The 21,157-nt window shown below is 38.7% G+C and overlaps 1 protein-coding gene across 8 annotated transcripts in view; it reads right to left on the bottom strand.

The window, feature by feature from the left end:
• Positions 1 to 1,198: 1,198 nt before the first annotated feature.
• Positions 1,199 to 21,157, bottom strand: part of Cald1 (caldesmon 1) — a 170,940-nt gene continuing 150,981 nt past the window's right edge. For 6 of the 8 annotated variants that reach the window (XM_013158637.2, XM_063250524.1, XM_013158642.3 and 3 more), the window contains 7 exons: positions 19,848 to 19,988; positions 13,663 to 13,706; positions 13,490 to 13,571; positions 11,869 to 12,006; positions 11,257 to 11,352; positions 5,932 to 6,012; positions 1,199 to 3,445 (listed from right to left, as the gene is read on the bottom strand). In XM_013158637.2, coding sequence (XP_013014091.1) covers positions 3,437 to 3,445; positions 5,932 to 6,012; positions 11,257 to 11,352; positions 11,869 to 12,006; positions 13,490 to 13,571; positions 13,663 to 13,706; positions 19,848 to 19,988 — 591 coding nt within the window. In that variant the 3' untranslated portion in view covers positions 1,199 to 3,436. The remainder of the gene's footprint in view (positions 3,446 to 5,931; positions 6,013 to 11,256; positions 11,353 to 11,868; positions 12,007 to 13,489; positions 13,572 to 13,662; positions 13,707 to 19,847; positions 19,989 to 21,157) is intronic. The other 2 variants (XM_063250525.1, XM_063250523.1) reach the window with 1 other exon arrangement.

The following is a 21,157-nucleotide window of genomic DNA, read 5'->3' as shown; positions in this document are numbered from 1 at the left end:
AATTCATTGGGAAAATACAGTGACTGTAGGTTTTAATGGTTTTTAAAACATCCCTTGAAACATAGAAAGCAAAATTAACAGAATTATAAGGATTAACAGACAAATCTATAATCATAATAGGAGATTTTTTCACTTTTCTTTTTTAGTAATAGAACAAAGGAAAACATCAGTAAAGATTCAGTATTTTTGGACATGGTAAATAAACTTGATCCAAACAGAGAGTGAATTTAGATCCAGACCTCATTAGATTGTGTTAAAGGAACAAGCTTTTAGATAAGATCATTTTTCATATTCATTCTTCCACTTGCAGCACATATGCAAGCAAGGGTAGGAAAAAATCTACAGTACAAACCTGTTTACACTTACGTAAGACTATGGTGCTATGTTCTCAGACTCTTATGCTAAAGACACATATCAAAAATTGATTTTCATTTGTTGTATCTTCTCATTTTGGTACTAGTAATACAGATTGGATTCATTACTTAACTTTGTAAATTAATTGTGATGACAACTATTTTGTTGTTTAGGCTTATTAGTCTTCTTTTTTTTTTTTTTTTTTTTTTTTTTTTGTCTTTTTCGTTTTTATCGGTACCAGGGATCGAACTCACGACTGCCTGCTTGCAAGGCAGGCACTTATGCCGCTGAGCTAAATCCCCAGCCCCAGTCTTCTTGTTACGACTTAACTGTAAAAATATTGTGTTCTTACAGTATCTTAGTTAATTCATTAATTTCATGGGCAGGATTTGTGGAATTTTTGAGAAACTGGAAAACATTTCAAGCTTTTATGAGAACCTCAGATTTCAGACTAATTAGTGCTGCATAAATGTGCAATATTACTATGAAAATATATTCTTGTACATAACTATAATCATCAGATCCTAGCAAATAATACGTGTTATGTACACGAATGGTACATAGTTAATGCCTATTTCTACTATAATAGACACTCTTCTTGAGAAACTATGCCTGGTTTAAGAACTTTTAAAATTTTTCTTCTACCTTTTCTATACTTGTCTGATCTGTTGTCCACATCACAGAAATTCTTAATACTGTTACAAGTTTGTCTGTAATAAGAAGCACTTAAACATATGAAAATACTGCTCCTACTTAATTTAGAGTGAAACCAACATTCAACATGAACTATAGGTTTTGCTATACCATCAACTGTATAGTACACAAAATACAGAAGGCAATAATATTTGGAGGAATTCCATTTATTGTGGATGCATTTTCACAATATATTTTATTGCAGCGATCAGTCATCAGTGAAAATTATCAAGTGTTTGTAACATTTTTAGGAATGGCAGATTCACAGAACATGCTAGTTGACTTACAGTATAATCTCTTAAAGATAACAGAGAATTGTATTGAGGAACTTGCTTTGCAAAAGATTAAATCCAAACTGAACAGAATTCTATCCTAAACTTATTCCATCCAAATATTGGAATAAAAGTCAGAATCAATACATTCTCTTCTCAATGTCACACTTTCTAGAGGAATATGTGATAGTGACCAGGAGATGCTCTGGTTCAAAAGCTCAACACAGCAATATTCTCTCACAATCAACAATGCAATTGATCCGTCTCACTGCAATGATGGTAGTTATTTACATTGGTGCTTCATGTAAATCCTATTTTATCTTATCATAGACTTGTGTCTACTCTGTCATGGGTGGTTGGGAGTATGTGTGCAATCTTGGTGGCTTATCTTCCTTTGTCCAAGCTTTGCTGAAAGATAGGGGATTCCACTAGCCTTTCCTGATCGTGAGGAAACAGATTTCTAAGGCAATGGCTATTCCTGAAGCCACAGTGAGCCTTTCCAGGAAAATATGTGGGTCAGAAAACAGTTGTTTGAGAAACTCTGTCAGTCTGGTAGAAATTGAGACAAAGGCAATTTTTGATAAATGAGGTATGAGTTCATAGATGACACTGTGTGTGTTGTCTACCCTAGGACATTTTGCCAACACACTGGCATCCTCTTTCATCTATTGTCAATAAAAAAGACTTGGAGGTTAAAATAAAATCTGATGTCTAGATTGCGTGTGTGCAATAATAATGTCAAAATTGACTCGGGGAAAAAGCAAAAGTAGAATTAACGTACACTTTTTTGAAATTTCAACACATTATCAACTTATAACAGATATAAATGACTAAAAAAGGTAGAAAAGTTTAATTAAAAATGTTTCAGGGTATATAAAGATAGAAATACTATTGGACTCCTCAACACTGGATTTTATTGACTTGTTTGCTTCTAAACATGAACCCGAATCAGCCTTTGCTTAGACCTCTATGTGGAATTCCAGTCTGTGTAATATCATCACTGAAATTCTTGTCTTTACATTTCAGTGAGGGAAGAGATGTTAGTTCTCATGTAGGCCAACTTACTGTGAACTTTATTGTTATAAATAAGCAGGCTTTGAGTTTGGTAGATTTAATACAATTCACACTGGACTTCAAGATTGCCTTTAGTTATAAAGTAAATACTATTTTATAGAAAATTTTAACTCATTTTTGACATTTCTAATCCTTCTTTGTTGCAGTGCTTTTTATTATAGGTCATTGGGCATTGAAAACATATTGATACCTATCTGCCATGTTTCGACTGGCAAATATGAAATATTAATATAATATTGTGATTTTTAACTTTTAAAAAGCTGTGATATTGGCTAGTTACAAGGACATACTACTAAATATAATAGTCTAGCACATGAAAAAGCATTCTACCATTAGTGTGTTTGTATATGTGTATGCACATACATACATACATAACTGGGTAATCTAAAATGTGGTTCAGGCTACTATCACTACCAAAGAAATCCACAAAGCAATCAACCTAAAAAAAAATCAGTACCACTGTCAGCTAAAATAATAATCCAATTTAGATATGAATCAGCATGAAAAAAGTAATACCTTAGTACATCTTCTTTTTTAAAAAAGACAATCATTATTGCTGTATATCAAATCTGATATGGGTTATTTCAGAAAGTTACAATTGCCTACTCTAGATAATTTCTTCCATGCTTTATTCTAAAGTGCAGAAATAATGTCACTTCTGTATGAATTTTTTAAAAAATCCTATGGTTCATTTTTCTAGATACTGCACAAATTCCTCAGGCAATCTTAATCTTGAATCCCCTTTGTTGACTTCCACTTGATTGGTATCACTGTTCAGACAAAGAGTTCTGATGAGCAGTAGAAAAGTCTATTTCACAGCATGGGTTTCTTTCGAAACAGGCTCCTGTGCAAAGTTGACCATGAACATCTCTAGATGTGACTATTAAATATAGTGATCATATACATGGGTTTACTGGGATATTGAAAAACAAAACAAAAGAAAATGAACCCAATTTAGTAAAACATAAATATAAAACAGAGCAATGAGCCCTCTACAATTGAGCTGGTCCAGCATCTTGAGCTTGGGTTTTTCTCCAACTGCTTCAAACCTGCTAAGAGAAGCGAACTTTTAATTGGCAGCCTGCAATTTTCCAGCCAGGCGGTTTTTGTCAGAAAAGGGGAGATTATGGTTGGCATCCTTTTCAAATTTGATCTTTTATTCTATCCTTTATTCTGTGGACACCCTCCCACTTTATATTCTTTATTCCTTTCTTTCTTCTTTATATTTTTTCTTATCTTGATCTTTGGTTTTGGTCATGGTACCCAGAGTCAAGAAGAGGTTTTTTTTTTTTTTTTGTTGTTGTTGTTGTTTTCTTTTTGGTGGTGGTGGTGGTGGTTTTTTAAAGCTCCACTGTACGGGTTAGGGGTTTCTAACACAATGTGGAATAGGCAGAGGCACATGTGACTGGCCAGCTCAGTCAAGGCCATGAGCTCATACATGGTGCAGTAGGGTATGTTTATCACTGGGTTTTTCCCACTTCCCCTCAGCAATATGCATTTTTTTCCTGTTCTTACACCATTGGCCCTGAGATTTTTCTGACCCACAGTCAGTCCTGTTTTTATTCTATCCCCCTTCCCTATCATCCAGCTGCTGAAGATCCTTACTAGAGTATGAACAGAAGTTAAAACATTGTGAATTCATGTCTGCAGTGTGCTGTACACTTTAATTTCAAAGAAACAACCACATGGTAAACACTGAGTTTGGCCTTTTGGAGCAGAGCTACTTAATCTGTTGCTCTGTGCAGTCAGCTCTGGGTCTGGTGGTTCTGTTACTATTTTTACTACCCTAGGAGTTCAGAGGCATGGGGCAGGGAGAAGGGAGTGCTGTGTGTGAAAATTGAGTCCCCTCTTGCTGTATGCTACCCTGTGGCACAATTCCAACAGGGGCATTTATGCTGAATTGTATGTGAGTGTTGTTCTCAGAGTCCTGCCATTCTGGACCATTTGGCTCCACCTTCCAGACCTTTGGCTAAAAGGAACGTGTTCCAAGGGACTCTACCTATGAAGACAGACTCTATCCAGCTGGCATCCCTGGCTCAGAAGGAAGGCAGCACACCCCTTTAGGTGGCCACTTCTGAAAAGTCAAATGTCTGTGTCAGGATGATCATCAAGGCTGGAGCCAATAAACTCATTCTTTATTTAAAAAACAAAAATTTATCTCCTCTTCTGCTACCAGTAGAAAATTACGCAAGGAAAAAAAAAAAAAAAGCTTCGCATATTTTGCTGAAAACTCAACCTTGAAAGCAAGTTATGTATAATGGGTAAGAAAGGCAGGCTGAGATCAGATTGCTTGAGTATCGATCCAGGTTTTACGAGTTATTTGCTGGCATCTTTAGGAAAGCTACAATCCCTCAGTACCTCATTTTCCTCAGCTGTGAGATGGGAATAATGCTACTACACCTCAGGTGCTGGTTGAAGGGCTGTATGAGGTACTAGCAGTGCCCAGAGCAAAGGATACTCCTTTAGTGCTAGTAGTTTGTATTGACCATCAGTGTTACTAGGTATTTTTATGATATTTAGAACTCATCTGGAAAATTGGAGTTACTTAGAAGCACTTTAAATAGAGAGGCTGGGCCAGTGGATTTTATGGAGCGGCAGGGCTATATATCACTAACAGAGAAAATGAAAATACTTAGGCACCAGCTTTCAGAGTATATGAAAGTAGGTAAAAGGAAATATTTCTCTCATTTTAACGAGCACTAGTGATTCTTTAAGTTGTCTTTGATGTGATTTTTAGTCCTGAGTTTGCTTGCTGGAGTTCTGCGTGAACCCACAAGCAGACAGATCGAACATTAGATCATTCTAATCTTACTCATTCCTTGCCTCTGATTTCTCTTTTTAATTTCTTCTTTATTAAAGGAGAAAACTGGGTCTGTTTCTTGAATCAGGGAAGGGCTACAATTAGGAGTTGAATTAGCTCCCTGTACCAGAGCTCCCACTTGAAGGTCCTAACCAGCCTTCAGATATTGTCCCACGGTCCCTTTCTAAAGAAGGAGTACACCTTTGACCCAGAAGACAAAGAATAAAAGGAATCAAAGCACTCTTAGCTATTAACTCTCATACGTAGCAAATTCTGCTTTACTTATGAATCTTCGTTTTTTTGGTCATGGAAACCTTGAGCTGAGGCTGCTGGCAAAGTCTGCTAGAACAGGTTCCAAGAAAGCAGTTTGGGAACCAATTCAGGGAGACAGGCATTTTCCTCTACATGATTCACTTTCTCTGAATGACTGTGGGGCCAAGCCCGGACCTTGCAAAGAAATGGATACTGTGGTTATCCCATGGTGCTCTGCCAACCTTCTGACCACTATGGCGGCCTATCGAGAATGTCCTTCTGGGCACCATTCCATAAGCTCTGGCCGCTGATGCTGTGTGGCATCCCACAATGCCAAAGGCTCCTCCCCTCACTGTACTGTGCATGGGTCTTTTAGAAATGGGTAGTATAGACAAGGCATAGATTTCCCATTTGACCCCAGGACATTATACTGCAGAACTCATTAGGAAATTGATCTCTGAAATACTAGTTTTCCCAGTAGATTACCTTAGTGGGGGAAGTGACCTTATCCACAGGCTGCTTTTCCCAGAGGTTCCGCTTGCCAGATACATCTCCCGGCCTCAAGTCCTAATGAAGAGAAAGCAGAGAGAATGGACAAGGGGCCATTTCCCAGGTGTAAATGAATCAACACATTGACTTCATCTGTTTGGATCAGTTTGTTGTTTAATACACTTTACCCCAGTGATCTGAGTGGGTGGAACCGAAAGGACCATTCGCTGCTGTTGAGCTTTACACACCTTGGCCTGTGCTGGGATACGAGATTGTGCTGGAGTTACAAACAGTACTTGGGTCCTGTCCTTCACCAAGGATTTGCTGTTTACTGAATGGTGAAATTGGAGTGTAAATATTTAAAGTAATGTAGCCTATTTTTAACTTTCTGTATTTTTTTAATGGTACTTATATGTGTGGGATGCATGGGGAGGGTTTAAAACCAGAGCCTTTACCCTAAACTACAACCCTAGCTCTTTTCTTATTTTTTATTTTGAGACAGGGTCTTTCTACATCGCCTAAGATTGGGTTCAAATTTGGGAACCTCCTTCCTTAGCCTGCTAGAGTGCTGGGGTTACAGGTGTGGGCCACCACATTCAGATACTTTCTACATTCTTGGAGGTGAATGATTCACTGTAGGTTTCAAAACTTTTCACCCCTTGCAGCTCAGTTTCCTCGAAGTTTCTCCTTGCCAAGGGCTCACCCTGAGTTTTCTACCCGAGACCTTTCTCTGGCTCCAGTCACCCACTTTGCCCAGAAGGTGGGCTGGAGGTGCAGAGTCCACACCCAAGGAGCAGCCCAGCCACTGACTGTGAGCACTGGCACACACTGTCTCCTGGACTCACTCGGGCCTCAGGGAAGCTTGCCTTGGGCAGCACCAGGGGTAATGTGCTGTCCAGTGGCTTCACAGTGGGATTAAGTTTTAATGGCCCCCATGGTGATCTGATGAATGACACATTCTTCATTGGTTGCCTTTGTCTTTCCTTTTCGTTCCTTGTCATGTTTTCTTCACCTCCCACAAAAATCTTTTGGCCCTAGGATCACTGGCTTAGCTTCTATCAGCCCAAACAAAGAGGTTTCTCTAACTGTACCTTCCTCATACTAAAATCATTTTGTTTCCTGAGGGCAAGTGGGTAATTCAGCAGTGGGTCAGCATAAAAGATTCCACACAAACAAACATTTATCCCAGATTGTACTGCTAAGAGGAGCCCAGGGCTGATGACGTCTGTTGGAACATGTGAAAGTCTTGGGAAGGAAATGCTAAAATATGGTCCATAGCTTTGAGTCTTTATTTACAAGCTCATAACTAATTTCTTTTGGGGAATGATCCAAATTTCTGTTTCCATTTACTTTTCCTCCAGCACTTGCTTATATTAGTACTTGGCAAAAGGTAGTGTGTAGAAAATAAATGTGTTTCACTGAAATAATACTGTGTGTTTTGGCGTATTCCCTTCTCATTTAGCAAAGTAAAGCTACTAGCTATTGTATTTATCCACAGACACCAGTCTAAGTGGACATATTTCTAATACACAGCACTGAGACTTCCACACTGGAAATGTACTCCTAAGCATTTTCAGCACTGAATGTTGAAGCATTTCAGTTTTTCCTTAATCTTATTGAGATTTTTGGATTTCCTCTGTAGCATAAATTCCTGATATTCTATTAGAGAATCATACCTATTTAGCTTGGAAACACTAGGCAAAAAATCAGACTTAAAAAAAACCCCAAAACAGTTCCACTATGTTTGCCAATTTAGGTAAAAGTTGCCAAATTGTCTACAAGATTGTTTTACAATTATGGAAACTGTAATTAAGAACATGCTGGAGCTCTAGAAAATGGATATAATCACTTTATTTTCTTGACTTATATGAGATTGATATTTTCTTTTACATGAATGCTCTTCTACCTAAGAAAATGAATTGGATGTCTCTTTAGTTCTACTGAACAATCTTCTGAGATCACTTAGAGTTTAGAGAGTCAATTTTAAGAAAATAGTAACATCTTTAAATCAAAAGAGAAATATAAATAGAATTACCTGACTAGACTATATTTTAGAGAAAGACCCATTCCTGAAGAAGAGGGAGAAATGAAGGCAGGAGAAGCAGGTTTCCAGTCAACCAGAGACCAAAGAGTGAAGAAGAGAGGCCAGCTGAGAAAGATATTGTTTTTTTTTTTTTTAAAAAAAGAAAAACAGATTAGCTTTTGGTTGCTATATAACATGTAGTTTAGACACAAAAAATAGGCAAGCCAGCTAAAACAGACACACTTAGAATTGAATTCCAGTTACAGAGTTATACTGAAGTCTTACACTTTCTCCCCACAAATAGCTTAAATGTCTCAGTAAGAAATCCCAGTGCAGATCAATATTAACTTTTAAATAGCCCAAATAATACTGGTTTGACAAACGACTCTGAGCACTTGATTCTTAGCATCTGTGAAAATGATTACTTAACTACTAGCAGAAGATGGTTTTTCTCTTCACTGAGTTCTAAAGCCCAACCCTTTAAGTCCCATGAATTAGTTTCTTCTCCTTTTTTAGGATTCTAATGAGTGAAGAGTGATTGCTGAATAAACTTCTTTCTGATTTTGTTCGAATGGCCCGATGCCACACTTCTGCAAATGCAAACCTAAGCTTTCATCTATCCATGTCAGGAACACAAGCAGCATGTTGATGATAAGTTGATTCTGATCCCAAATCAGAAGGCACCTTGGAGTTCCTCCCACTTTTTGGTGTTTGAGATAAATCTGTGACATTCTGGACTCTCACTTTGGCCAGGTTATGAAACTCAGATGCCTGCCATGAAGTACCACATTGGAGACACACATGCCTAAAGAGGCTTGGGGTGAGGAAACCACCAAAAGGGAATCAAGAAATCCAAGTGTGCATCTTTGCATACTCAAAATTGATTTCAAATTGAAATTCTGAAAAGGAAAATAAAGCACAATAATGTAGGCCAAGTTACACAGATCTTAACAGCCGGGCACCAGTGTGAGGCCCTATGGATGACACATCAGAGCGTTATTTGGCCATCTTTCTCACCTCCCTTCCTTAGACTCTGCCTGCCAACCTTCATGCATCTTCGGGAGCCTTTCAACCACTTCTACACTGCTGAAACTTCATTTCTTTTCTGTTGGACCCTTAGAATAAATCATCTGTCTGCCTCGCTTGGCTCCAACTCACATCTTTTCCCAAACAGTCTTCTTTGTTGCTAGGTCTAAAATATGAGCCACTGCTATTACTTGAATGTGCACAAAACTTCAGAGTGGCTTACTAAGTATATTTAAACTAGCATTTTATCTATGACATCGATAACATACTACTTCTAATCTGGTTCATACTCAGGAAGCCACATGAAGCCCATAAAATCTGATGAAAGAAAGAGATCCCTAAAATCTTTATTAATCGCTATATTCTTTCCTTTTTCTCTCCCTCTTCTAGGAGGTTGTATATGATTCTACCAAATCATATACTAAATAGAAGACAAAGTAGGTCATGACCTTACAAATCACCTATAGTATCTTCTTGTCTTACCAGTTTTTAGGAAGCCATTAATAATTCCAGGAAATATTATTATTATTTTTGGTGTAGGAACCTTGACACATTATATTTATTGTAATAACTGAATTTAATCTTTTAAATATTTCCATTAGGATGACATACTGATGATAGTAAGCTTATCAGTTTAAGTATTAAAAAAAGAGTAAGGAAAAAATCCTGGACCAAATTTATGAGTATATATAGTTTGTTACAGAAAAGAAACAAGTCACAAAATTATTATTTCTTTTAGCAATATGCCATATTCAAGAGGAAAAATACTTGTCATTCATTCCTTATCCTTTCTGTCTTGTGAGCTTTTCAGGGGAGTCCATGAACTTTTTGTTTGTTTGTTTTTGAGACAGTATCTCTCTAAGTTGCCCTTGCTTGTCTCAGACTCAAAATCTTCCTTCCCGAGCTTCCTGAGTAGTCAGGATGATAGGTGTATGCTACCATATTGGTTTTAGGATTTCTTAAGCTTGTATTATATGTATTTGTCAGGGAGAGAAACCTTGTATTTCAAAGGGATCCATCATTCAAAAAGCTTAGTGACCACTGATGTGGAAGCATGATTTTACAAACTACTGTGGTTTGTTTGTTTGTTTGCTTATTTATTTATTTAAATAATTTCTACTTTTCCTGTAATGTGAGTGCTGGGGAACCCTGTGGCACTAAAAGGCAGCATGCAGAAATGATCTCTGACCTTGACTGTCTCTTTGTATAGGATCCTCTTTCCTGTATCTACTGGGAGAGAGAAAAGAAATTGAATTTCGGAGTGAATAGTAATTATGAATAGTAATTAAACGGCTCATAGGGCAGCATCTGAGGTCACACAAATATTTACATTTTTTCTTTTTCCTGTTTAGGTTGGGCGGTGATAATTCGAATTTGTTAACTTGGGAGATTGTCACTGGAACCAGCAGAAGCCACTGTGGCTCTGAGGCCCAGCATTTGGAAAATCTTTTCATGTCAGTTGTAGGACCTACCTGACAAGTCAATTCACAACTCCCTTTGGCACCAACAAAGCTATCAATTTAACAGAGACAACTTGGCATTACACAGTGGGGAACTTAAAAAGTTTTAAAAGTTATATTGCTAAATGCATGACAATTATCATATATGTTCAGTGAAAAGATTCCAGCAATATTTTTGCAGTAAGACAGCAACACCTAATAAATAAGAAAATTTTACATTTTGAAAATCAGCATCCATAACCAATATTTCTAGTTTCCAGTTTTACTGGTTATTAGAAAAATTGGTTTCAATTTTTCTAGTTATCAGCTTTTTTTATGGCTTTCTTTTGTAAGTGTTGATAACAAAATCATGGCAATTATTTCAACAAATACCTCAGAGTTGCATTTTTGTGCCATTATGGAAATCAAGTAAATTAGAAAATATTGTTTAACATAGCTAACCTACACATTCTTGGGGTTTAAGGGTGCTCGTCATAGAGAAGTACCAAAGTAACTGACATTTCATTTTCAAATTCCTGTCTGTAATTTACAACAAAAAGGCTAAAGAAACAGAAGAGTAAGTGGTCTGAAGTTGATCTACCTTAACTAAGCTAAATCTCCCTTCAATCAGAACAGAGAGGCAGTGATCTGGTTCCTTTTACCCTCTGGGTAACTGTGGAGCAGCCGCTTAGGAACAGGCTAAGTTTGCCTGTGTCGGGGTGCTGGCCACCGCCAAGAGTCCCGTTTGTCCTAGGTAAGCAGACCCACTCTTGTTTTCTTTGGCTGTTGTACCTGAGAGATCAGAAAAACTCAGAAAGATCCGAAGCTACTTACAGAAGGCTTGGGAGCAGGCGATTTGTTCCCATCGGGGGTTTTAGTGAGCCACTCACTGATGCGGCTGGACACTCCCACCTTCAGGCCAGCAGTTTCCTGAAAAAGCCAATCATCTGAGGTGTTAAAGCGAGCCGTAAACTTCACCTGGGCACCTGACGGGTCAAGATGAAGTACTAATTGTACTGTGCCCCACAATGAAAATATTCATGGATTCATTATGTACAGCAAACATATACTAATAAAAAATACTTGCCCTTAAAAAGCAAAACAAAGCAACCTCAAAATACCAAGTATTTTGAGTAATTATTTCACATAATCACAAAATTTAAAATGATACTAAAAGAATATCTGGTTTTATTTCCCCATGCAATCCCCGCCTCACCCCCCAAGCAGTGACAATAATCTCAGGCACTTTATTTAGAGTTCCATGGCCCGAGTACACAGAGCACCCTCACGAACATGTTCTCTCTGAGCTTTTATAGTCATTGAAAAATGAAGTATAAACTGCACCTACTTTATTGCTTTTATTATGAACTAGGATGATTCTGAAAAACAAAAGGAGAAAAAAAATCTACCCCTCTAATTTAAAGGACAAAAACTTTGCATGCTCACCTTATTTGGTGTGCCTGAGGCAGTGGGGGATGAAAACACGTTTCCCTTCTCCCACATGCTCTTGATGTTGCGCACGCCTTCAGCAGGAACAGGGAGATTTGAGGCTGCTGGTTTGGTAGGCTTTGCAGTTTTTGTTCCCTGAAATGTGTTAATTATCTTTAGGATCATTGCTCAGAAGTTTGTCCTCATAAAAGCACGGTAAACTGGTCTTCCTCAACATGATCCTTTAAAATTTCATTGTGTGAGTTTCACTGTTACCAAGAGTCATAATTTCTGTTGTGAAACAGTGCTCTGATGATCTACAACCCTCAAGATGAAGCACCAAGAACAAGATCTTTTGGAAGTGAAGCATGCCTTTTATTGGGCACTGTTTATTGTTAGGGAAATGGCTGGCTTCATTTCTTCAATGGCTATGTTCTATATGCCCGCAGTATGCAGGATGTTAGGCTTTGGGTGTGGTGGCGAGCAAACCAAGGTAATGTGGTCTTCTATTTTAATAGGAAGGTGACTTGCTATACAAGTATTTATTTCCCACTGTGGTAATTGCTACAAAAAATAATGGAGCGCTACAAAACCTGGCATGAGAGCACACATTACACGAATAATACTGTTTGAGGGCTAGAAAAATGCAACTCTGAAGAAGTGACATATAAACCCAGATCTGACAGAAAACTGGGATGTGGTAAAGGGAACAAACTACATTCTGTGCAGATGCAACAGTATGTGTAAAGGTGCAGAGTGAAAGATGGAGCACCACTGCACGGGAAGCAGGGAGTGCGTGTAAATAAGGAAAGCGGGCATTTGAGGCACTTTCCCAGCAGTGATGAAGGCACACCCAAACTGCACAAGTGGCTCCCCTGCTGCTGCTTTTTGGCCTGTGTCTGATCAAAATAGCCAGGCTGAGTGCACTGGAAGTGTCCATGGCCTGAAAATCAGCCCAGCAAGCTGCACAGTCTGGATACACTACCCCTCTCCATGCCGTGATCTGTTCATCACAGAAAATAGCTACGTGAAATTCACCCTATACTGTAGTAACATCAGTAACTTTGATTATTCCTTTGAGGAGTTAGCAGATCGCCCTCTCTTACTCCCTCTTACAACTTGTGTATGAGTTATTTTACAGGCCTCTACACTGCAAAGCACAAAGGAGAGGAAAGAAAGTAAAGTCAAACTGATCCAATCACATCACTGCAGGTACTTAACATAGAAGACCCCTGAAATCATGGACCCAAATCTACGCAAAGGAAAATAAACCAGAAATGCATACTGACCAATGACACTGACACTTTTAGTGCTTTGGTACTTAGAAATACACATTATTTCCAAATACAGTAATATCCCAGGTCAGCTGGGTCAGAAAAAGTTGAATTACATAGATGCATATGATTATGGTCCTCCAAATGCGAAACAATCTATTGGAAATGGACAATAATTAAAGTTGTTTTATAATCATCTTTATATTGCTTTATGCTACTACTTTAACTTGATAATGAATATTTATAAACAAGATCATTCACATTTTAACATTTCCGTGGCTACTGGACTCAGGGTCTCTATGATCTTTCATGTAGCCGGAACTTGTGTCTGCTCCACGGGCTGAGATTTGGAAGGCAACCCTCACCTCAATTGCACTGGTGTATTGCTCTAGGCGACTGTCAATCTTGGAGACCACTGCTGCTTGATGAGTTGATTTGACACCACTGCTAAATAAACAAACACAAACATCAAAATAGAAGACAGGAATCTTTCCGTGTACAGCTGGTCATTGTCAACTGAACAATCAACATATTTTACCTTTTCTGCACAGATTTATTCAAAAATTCTGCTCGCTCTTCTATCTAGGAATTGCAAAAACAAAATAAATGGAGTTAATATTTTCAGCTTATAAAACAATGTTTCTCAGCCTATGCCATGACTGTTCTGCATCTGGTGAAAAAAACACCAAAGAATCTGTAAGGGTAATAAGGGGACTGTGCACAGCTAGAGAGAAAACTGTGACTGGATAGTAAGATTTGGGAGATGAAGATAAGCTGGCAGAGAACAAAGTATGTAGAGAAATATAAAGTCTTGGAAGCAAACTAAAAACCAAGTTATGAAAATGTCCCTGAAATAACATAAATCAGTGGTAAATAATCATTCATATGTTAAAATCTAAACCGCCAAGTGATGGCATTTGGAGGTGGGGTTTTGGTGGATGATTAGGTCTTAAAGGTGGAGCCCTCATGCATGGCATGGGCGCCACAGGCCCAAAATCTTGCTTATTTTCTTCTGACAAGGACTCATCAAGAAGATGGACATCTGCAGATGAAGAGAACCCTCGTCAGAACCCACATATGCTGACCTGCTTACCTTGATCCCCAATCTCCAAAGCTGAGAGAAGTCGGTGCTCACTGTTTAAGCCACTAGTACACACAAATTTGTTACATTTGTCCAAATGGATAGGGACAAAGGGTCATTCAAGCACATCTGCCTAAGGCAAATGTAAATCAGTAGATGCTGAGGCTGCCCTGGACGGGACAGGGTAAAGAAGCTTCCAGGAGGCGTGTACCTTGGCAGGGCAGTCAAACACAAAGAGGGTGGTGGTAGGTGATCCATAGCAGAAGGATTTGCTGTCTTATCAAGAACATCTGACTATAATACAGTTTCAGTAAACTACAAGGTTTGATTTAGCAGCTTTAGTTGTAGCAAATAGAAGTTCGTAGTTTAAAAATTCTTTGAAGACTATGGAGCCACCCATTTAGCGTATATAAGCCAGTTCATGGTATTTGTTACAGAGTCCTAAGAAGACTAAGAAAGACAAGGTCCTATTCTTTAAGGGACATACACATTTAGTAGGAAAGTTTAATAGGCACATAAACAAAATATTTAAACATTAATGGTAAATACCACAGCACAAATAAAATGAAATTTCCATAAGACAAGCAATGAAGAGATTGGAGAAGGCTTTTTAGTAGTTTTTAGGTTTGAGCTGAGATTTGCAGTTAAAGCCTGCAGTTTCCTAAAGGAGTTTATGAAAGTAAGAGTGAGGATACATGGGCTAGAGGGGAGGGACATTTCCAGCAAAGCAATCACAGGGACAATGATTTGGGGCACACAGAGTGGGCGAGCTGAAGAAGAGAAATTCAGCATGATAGCAGAGCTGAGACTTGCCCTTTTAGCCAATCCAGCATTGTCACGTTTCTCCCCTTCACCACCACAATTACCCAAATCACAGAGGCTCTTGGGTCCTGCACCTCCTTTTGTGTGTATGACACCTCCTCTTTTGTGTATAAGCTAATCCAGCTTGACTTTGCTGACACACTTTGCCAGGAATCACTATGCATTTACTGCCTTTTTCTTGTTGAAAAATGCCTCAATTAAGTGGAAATGAGACAATCTCTACTAAATTTGTTAAGTGAACATTCAGTTTAATAATATGTAAGGAGTTTAAAGGGAAATTGGTTTCTCCAAAGACCAAGAGGGGGCGACGTTGTCTTGAAAAAATGGAATAAACGCACATTACCAGTTTTAGTAAACTCTTCATACTATTTTCTTACTAATATGTGTATGAAAACAACAAAACTGTTTACATTTAATCTGCTTAACATTTAATGTCTGTAGTATTATGTAAGAAAAAGTACCCTCGACATATTTAACAATGAGAAACTAGATTTAGAGTTGCCCAAACAACAGAAGTCATGAAAAATTAGTAAGATACACTCTTTGATAATATTTTGAGGCCCAAAATATAATACTTCCCTCCCACTGGCATTATATAATATCCATTTTGTATTATAGTGATCACCATAAACATTGCAGGGCTAAGATTATCAGTAGCTACTGGAATTCCATCAGAACAGGCTGAGTGGAAAAAGCAGCCCAAGCATGAACCATGGAGATAAGCGACAGGCTGCCTGCTGCTGCATGTGTGTCTCTGTTTTGCAGAAATGCTTTCTTTCATGTTATTGAGACTGTTTCAGGAAGGCTTAGCTTCCATGGGACTTTAAGGAAGGTAGGAGAGGGAACATGGTTTTCTTTGGTTATTGGTGAGTCAGGAACAAAAGCTCTGGCTTGGAAATAGGCTGGACTTTGGGGCCACACAAAAAGAGCCTGAAGGGAAGTTTTTGCCTTTTTGCTCTTTTTTCTGGGGCACGGGTCCATGAATGAGAATCACTGGGTAAACTGGCCAGATACAGCCTGAGTTTTTCACACAGCCCCTAAACTAAGAACAGTTTTTTATATTGTTAAATATTTGTGGGAAAACAGTCAAAAGAATGATATTTCATGACATAAGAAAACTATGTGAAATTCAAAAATGTCAGTGCTTATATATAAATTTTGCCTGTTCCACAAATTCTTTCTATTCATTTGCTCTGCTCCGAGGTCTCGAGGTCTCAGTGCTCTGTATTTGGTTACCTCTGCAATTGCTGAATTCTTTCCTGAGAGGTAGTTGACTGTGTTACTAACACAGGGATGGTAATCCTGCCCTGTACTTCTCTTGCAGAGTACAGCAAACATTAAGTAGCTCGTACATACCAAATATTAAATAATACACCCTACCATGGCTTAGTGAAGCAGATCTTGAAAGGAGAGTCTGAATACAAAAAGAGTTAAAAAAACTACACCATAGAATTGCACTCATTCCCATGGTTATAGCACTGTAATTAATAATAGCAACATCTTGGAAACAGCCTGTATGTCCATCAATGGATAAAGAATGGATAAAGAAAATGAGGCATAGAGAAACTGTCATAAAGAGAGATAAATGAACTATTTATAGGAAAATGGATGTACCAAGAGATGATCATAATGTTTAAGAAACTGAGACACACAAACTTAAATAGCATGTAGTTTCTTTTATATGAGAAACTATATATGTATATATGTCAGATAATAGGAAAAAAGAGAGAGAAAACATATTGTAATCCAGTGGACACAATGGTATTGAAAAGTGTACCTTAATCAATTGGTTTACATGTCCTTTGACTATTATTAGTTTGGTTTTTAATCAGTATATATGATAATTAACTTTATAGGGTCTTATAAATTAGTGAATCTGACGCTAGAAAAAAAGAGGGTGGAAGAAAGGGAGAAAAAATTAACTGACGTGTTATGTATGCGTACTAATTCCCTATAGTGAATATAATCATTATGCTCTGCAAACATGGACTATTAAAAGTAAAAACCAAAAACAAAAATATAGTCCTGCATTTCTAAACAACAGGGACACATTCTGAGAAAGATGTTGTGGTTAGATAACATCAACAGCATGTACTTCTGCAGTGGGAAGGGGACTGTAAACAGAAAAAGTATATAAAGTAAGGACCTCAGTGGGCTTTTGGGCTAACCCTGACCAGAAAGAGTTAAAAACTTGCCAGGCGTGGTGGTGGTACATTCCTCTAATCCTAGCACTCAGGAGGCTGAGGCAGAAGGATCCTTGCAAGTCTGAGACCAGCCTGCACTACAAAGTGAGCCCAAGGCCAGCATGAACTGCATAGCAAGACCCTGTCTCAAAAAGCCCCCCCCCCCACAAAAAAAGTGTTAAAAACTTAGGGAGAGAGCAATTAACAAGACCAGAGAAAATTGGAAAGCCAGGCAGATGCCCTAACAAGTTAGCCTGGCCACCCCTCCCTACCTTTAATAAAATACAAAGGAGACAAGGGGTAGAAGAGACTTAAAAGATAGCTCTTCGTATATAAAATATGTGCTCCCATCTGGACACACACACACACACACACTCTCTCTCTCTCTCTCTCTCTCTCTCTCTCTCTCTCTCTCTCTCACTATGTTTCCCATTAATTGCTGATTTGACCTTGTATGTTCAGTCCTTCCTAGCCAGCTTATAGCGATAGGGCCTGATAGGATAACAGAACAAACAAAACCTATTTAGGAATTTGCATGCAGGCGATGGTGCCAGAGTTGAGGGTATGGGCCAGCCAATCAGGTTGTGACAAACCTGAAAAGGGGAAAGGTCTTTCTGCCATCCAATAAGAGCGGCTGAGAACAAGGGGTTCTCAGGTCCTCTTATCTTTCTGGTGCCCCCTAGCCTGATTTATTAGGGTAGATATTTATGTTCTCTTTTTCCCCCTTTCCTAATAAAGTGTCCAGTAAAGCGTCTTTCTTTTCTTAAGCTGTGTCTCTCTAATTCTTTATTGGAATTGAGTTTATGACCCCAGTGACGAGCTGAAGTGAATGTACAGTGTATCTCAGTTCATGAACTTCGTTCTTTAAACGATTCGGGTTGCAAACTGAATTGGATGAGAAATAATCAAAGTCAGTGGTTAAGTTAAATGTTGACCTTATGGAGAACTTTGATTTGGTTCTTGTCCAGTTTGGTTTGCAACTAGAATTGTAGAAAGAATTAAGTTCATGAGCTGAAGTATCACTGTAATCATAAACATAAACATGGACTGATAAAAGTAAACAAAAATTAAAACAAATACAGCCCCAAGTTTCTAAATGACAGGGACACATTCCGAGAAAGTTAGGTGACACCAATTGTGTGTTTTTTCAAAACACAAGAGGGGTGTGATGTCAGTGAGAATCATATCCTACGGAGCACCTTGGCTTGCATGGTCTAACACTGATCAAAATGTCATCTTGGGGGCACAATGGTAGTTTATTGAGGAGGTGTCAGGAATATGACTGGGACTCAGACCATTAGAGTAAAAACTGAGTGTTGTTATTTGATGCTAAAACATTCTAGTTTTTGTAGGAAATAAGTAACAGTTATGAAATGCAAAAGATTGATTTTTGAACATTTTTGTGTGTCATGTGATACAATCACAACACACACAATCACAGCCTGCCTGTGAAGCTACATTGGCACTGCCTGTTACTGATGCTTTATAGCCTAGCTAGGGTGATAGCAAATGAAGATAGAACAAGAATGCTATAATTTCTCAGAAGGTCTACTTACTCTTTCAACTATTCACTTGATAAGTATTTACTGAGTATCTTTAATATGTGAGGCACAGTGTTAGGAGAGCAGTTAAATGTTAACCCTCAATACAAAAGGTGCATTTAGGAATAATGACGGATTGGTTAGCAATAATGGAAAATATTTCCTAGAATCTGCTGTTATTTCCCCCTCTATCTTGATCATTTCTTCATCTCCCTGACTTAGGTGCTTCCTCCTCCTATCCTAGGAATCTTCCCATCAGGAGCTCTGTTTGCATACAGCAGCCTTAGGACCAAATTTATCCTAGCAAAGGACCCTATCCAAGTCACAATCCATCTTTCCCCATGACAGTCGCTTTAGAATTTGAACCTGTATCACTTCCAGCAGTTCTGCTTTTAATGACAAAACTAACACAACAAGCAATTTAAACCTTCACAATGCATTTGCCCATTTTATAAACTTTAAATGCTTCCATTTTCAGTTCTCCAAGAAATGAAGCAGATGACTGAGTGAACAGTGAAATTTAGAGATAACTATCCAATGCCATTTTAATGTATACCAAAGGGTCTAATAAACAACAGAGGCAAATCTTATCATTTTATTTTCTTTCAATAGTAGTAAACAGAAGAAGCTAACTAGACTCCAGATGTCCTATGTTGAAATCTTATCCCCAAGTGCTGGGATTGAGAGGCGGGACCTGGGAGATGACCAGGTTGAGGATGGGGCCTCCAGGAAAGAGATTAGAACCCTTATAAAAGCAGCCCCAGGGAGCTGGTCTGTTCCTCTCTTTTACCATCCCATCTGTGACAGGATAGTGAGAAGGTGCTGTCTATGAGGAACGAGTCTCACCCAGATACTGAACCTGCCAGTGCTTTGATCTCAAACTCCCAACCTCCAGATTATGAACAATCAATTTTCATTGTTTATAAATTACGCGGCCTAATATATTTTGTTGGAAACCCTGAACAGACTCACAGGAAGGATAACTAAAAGATAAAATAAGGCCCAAGAGGGTCTCGAATAATCAATAACTAAATAAGGCACTAAAATCAAGTTTCTACTTATAAGAGAAGGATTACAGGCTTCCTGGGGAAAATACCTTGAGAGATGAGCCTTTGGGGGTGAAACACTTGAAAGGCTTCTTCTCATCTGACAAACCATCTTCCGGCATCTTCTGGCGTTTCTCAGCAGCTTCTGCCCTTCGCCTCTCAATCTCCTCCTTTAGCCGCCTCTTCTCCTCCTAAGGGAGAAAGAGCAAGAAACAAGGGTGTCAAAATAGCTTCCAGGGGAAGGGAAGAGACCGAGGGCTCTCGACTGCACTCTGCCACGCTCAGCGGTGGTCAGGAGAGATCCAGGTACCTAGGTCTGCACCTGGCCTGGCCATGTCACAAACATTATTGTCATTTTAAAAGAGGTTGATTTCACTGTCCACTTCTAGGGCTTGGACGAAGAGCAGACAGGACAGTACATGTAAAATACGGAGACTAACATCAGTATCACCTCACGGTCCCCTCCATCATTTAGCAATGATCTTTCTACTTCTCTATATGAACTAACCAACAAAAATATTCTTTCTTTCTACTTCTCAGAAGAGCTGTGAAGACAAATGAGGTGGCTTTTGCAAAACATTACGCAAATTTGTGGTACCATAGTGGCCAAATTACATGAGAACTTAATTCATGGTTGTTTTCTACCTCTACCGAACACACTATTTTAGAGGCTTTGTCAAACCTGAAGTAATGGCAGTTTGTACCACAGTGGTGAGATCGTGGTTCTTATAGTTATAATCTATTTCATTAACTTGTCTGTTCCCTGCAGTAGGAAGAGACTTTGGAGTTTTATCTAAACTTTCCACACAGCTTAGGGAAATGGTGTATAGGAGTTCTGCCAGAGTTGCTGAAAATTGGGATATTCTGAAGAATGGAATATCCCTCTCGAAAATTGGAGGAATAGAGCTGTAAAAGCAGGGTCCCAGTACTAAGTAGTATCGTAGTATCGGGACAGGATCTCCCTAAGTAGTTCTGGCTGACCTTGAACTCATTATGTAGCCCTGGCTGGCCTTTACCTCACAGTGACCCTCCTTTCTCAGCCTCCCTGCGCTGGGATTACTGGATTGTGTCACCGCCCTGGCCCCAGTATTGACTGTACCATTTATTAGTCCAGGAATCTTCAGACAAGCCACTATTTGGTTTCTGGTTCTTTACCCACACAATGGCAATGTATATCAGGATGAAAGGAAAGAATGCGCTTTGTAAACCACCCTCATAACAGTGGTAGCTGTTTAAATGTCTCTTGTATGTACTAAGCCAAAGTTTTTATGATTTTTATCTGCTGTTTCTAGTTCTATCTTAAAGAAGAGGCAAATACAGGACTAAGGCTAAATACAGGGTGATGAGCTCAGGCAAATGG

Source organism: Cavia porcellus, unplaced genomic scaffold (assembly GCF_034190915.1).
Source record: "Cavia porcellus strain 051 isolate PalLab524CR breed Dunkin Hartley unplaced genomic scaffold, mCavPor4.1 scaffold_6, whole genome shotgun sequence".
In the NCBI taxonomy this organism is placed as follows: Eukaryota; Metazoa; Chordata; class Mammalia; order Rodentia; family Caviidae; genus Cavia; species Cavia porcellus.
Note: the sequence above shows the minus strand (reverse complement) of the source record. Positions and strands in the feature narration are given on the sequence as shown.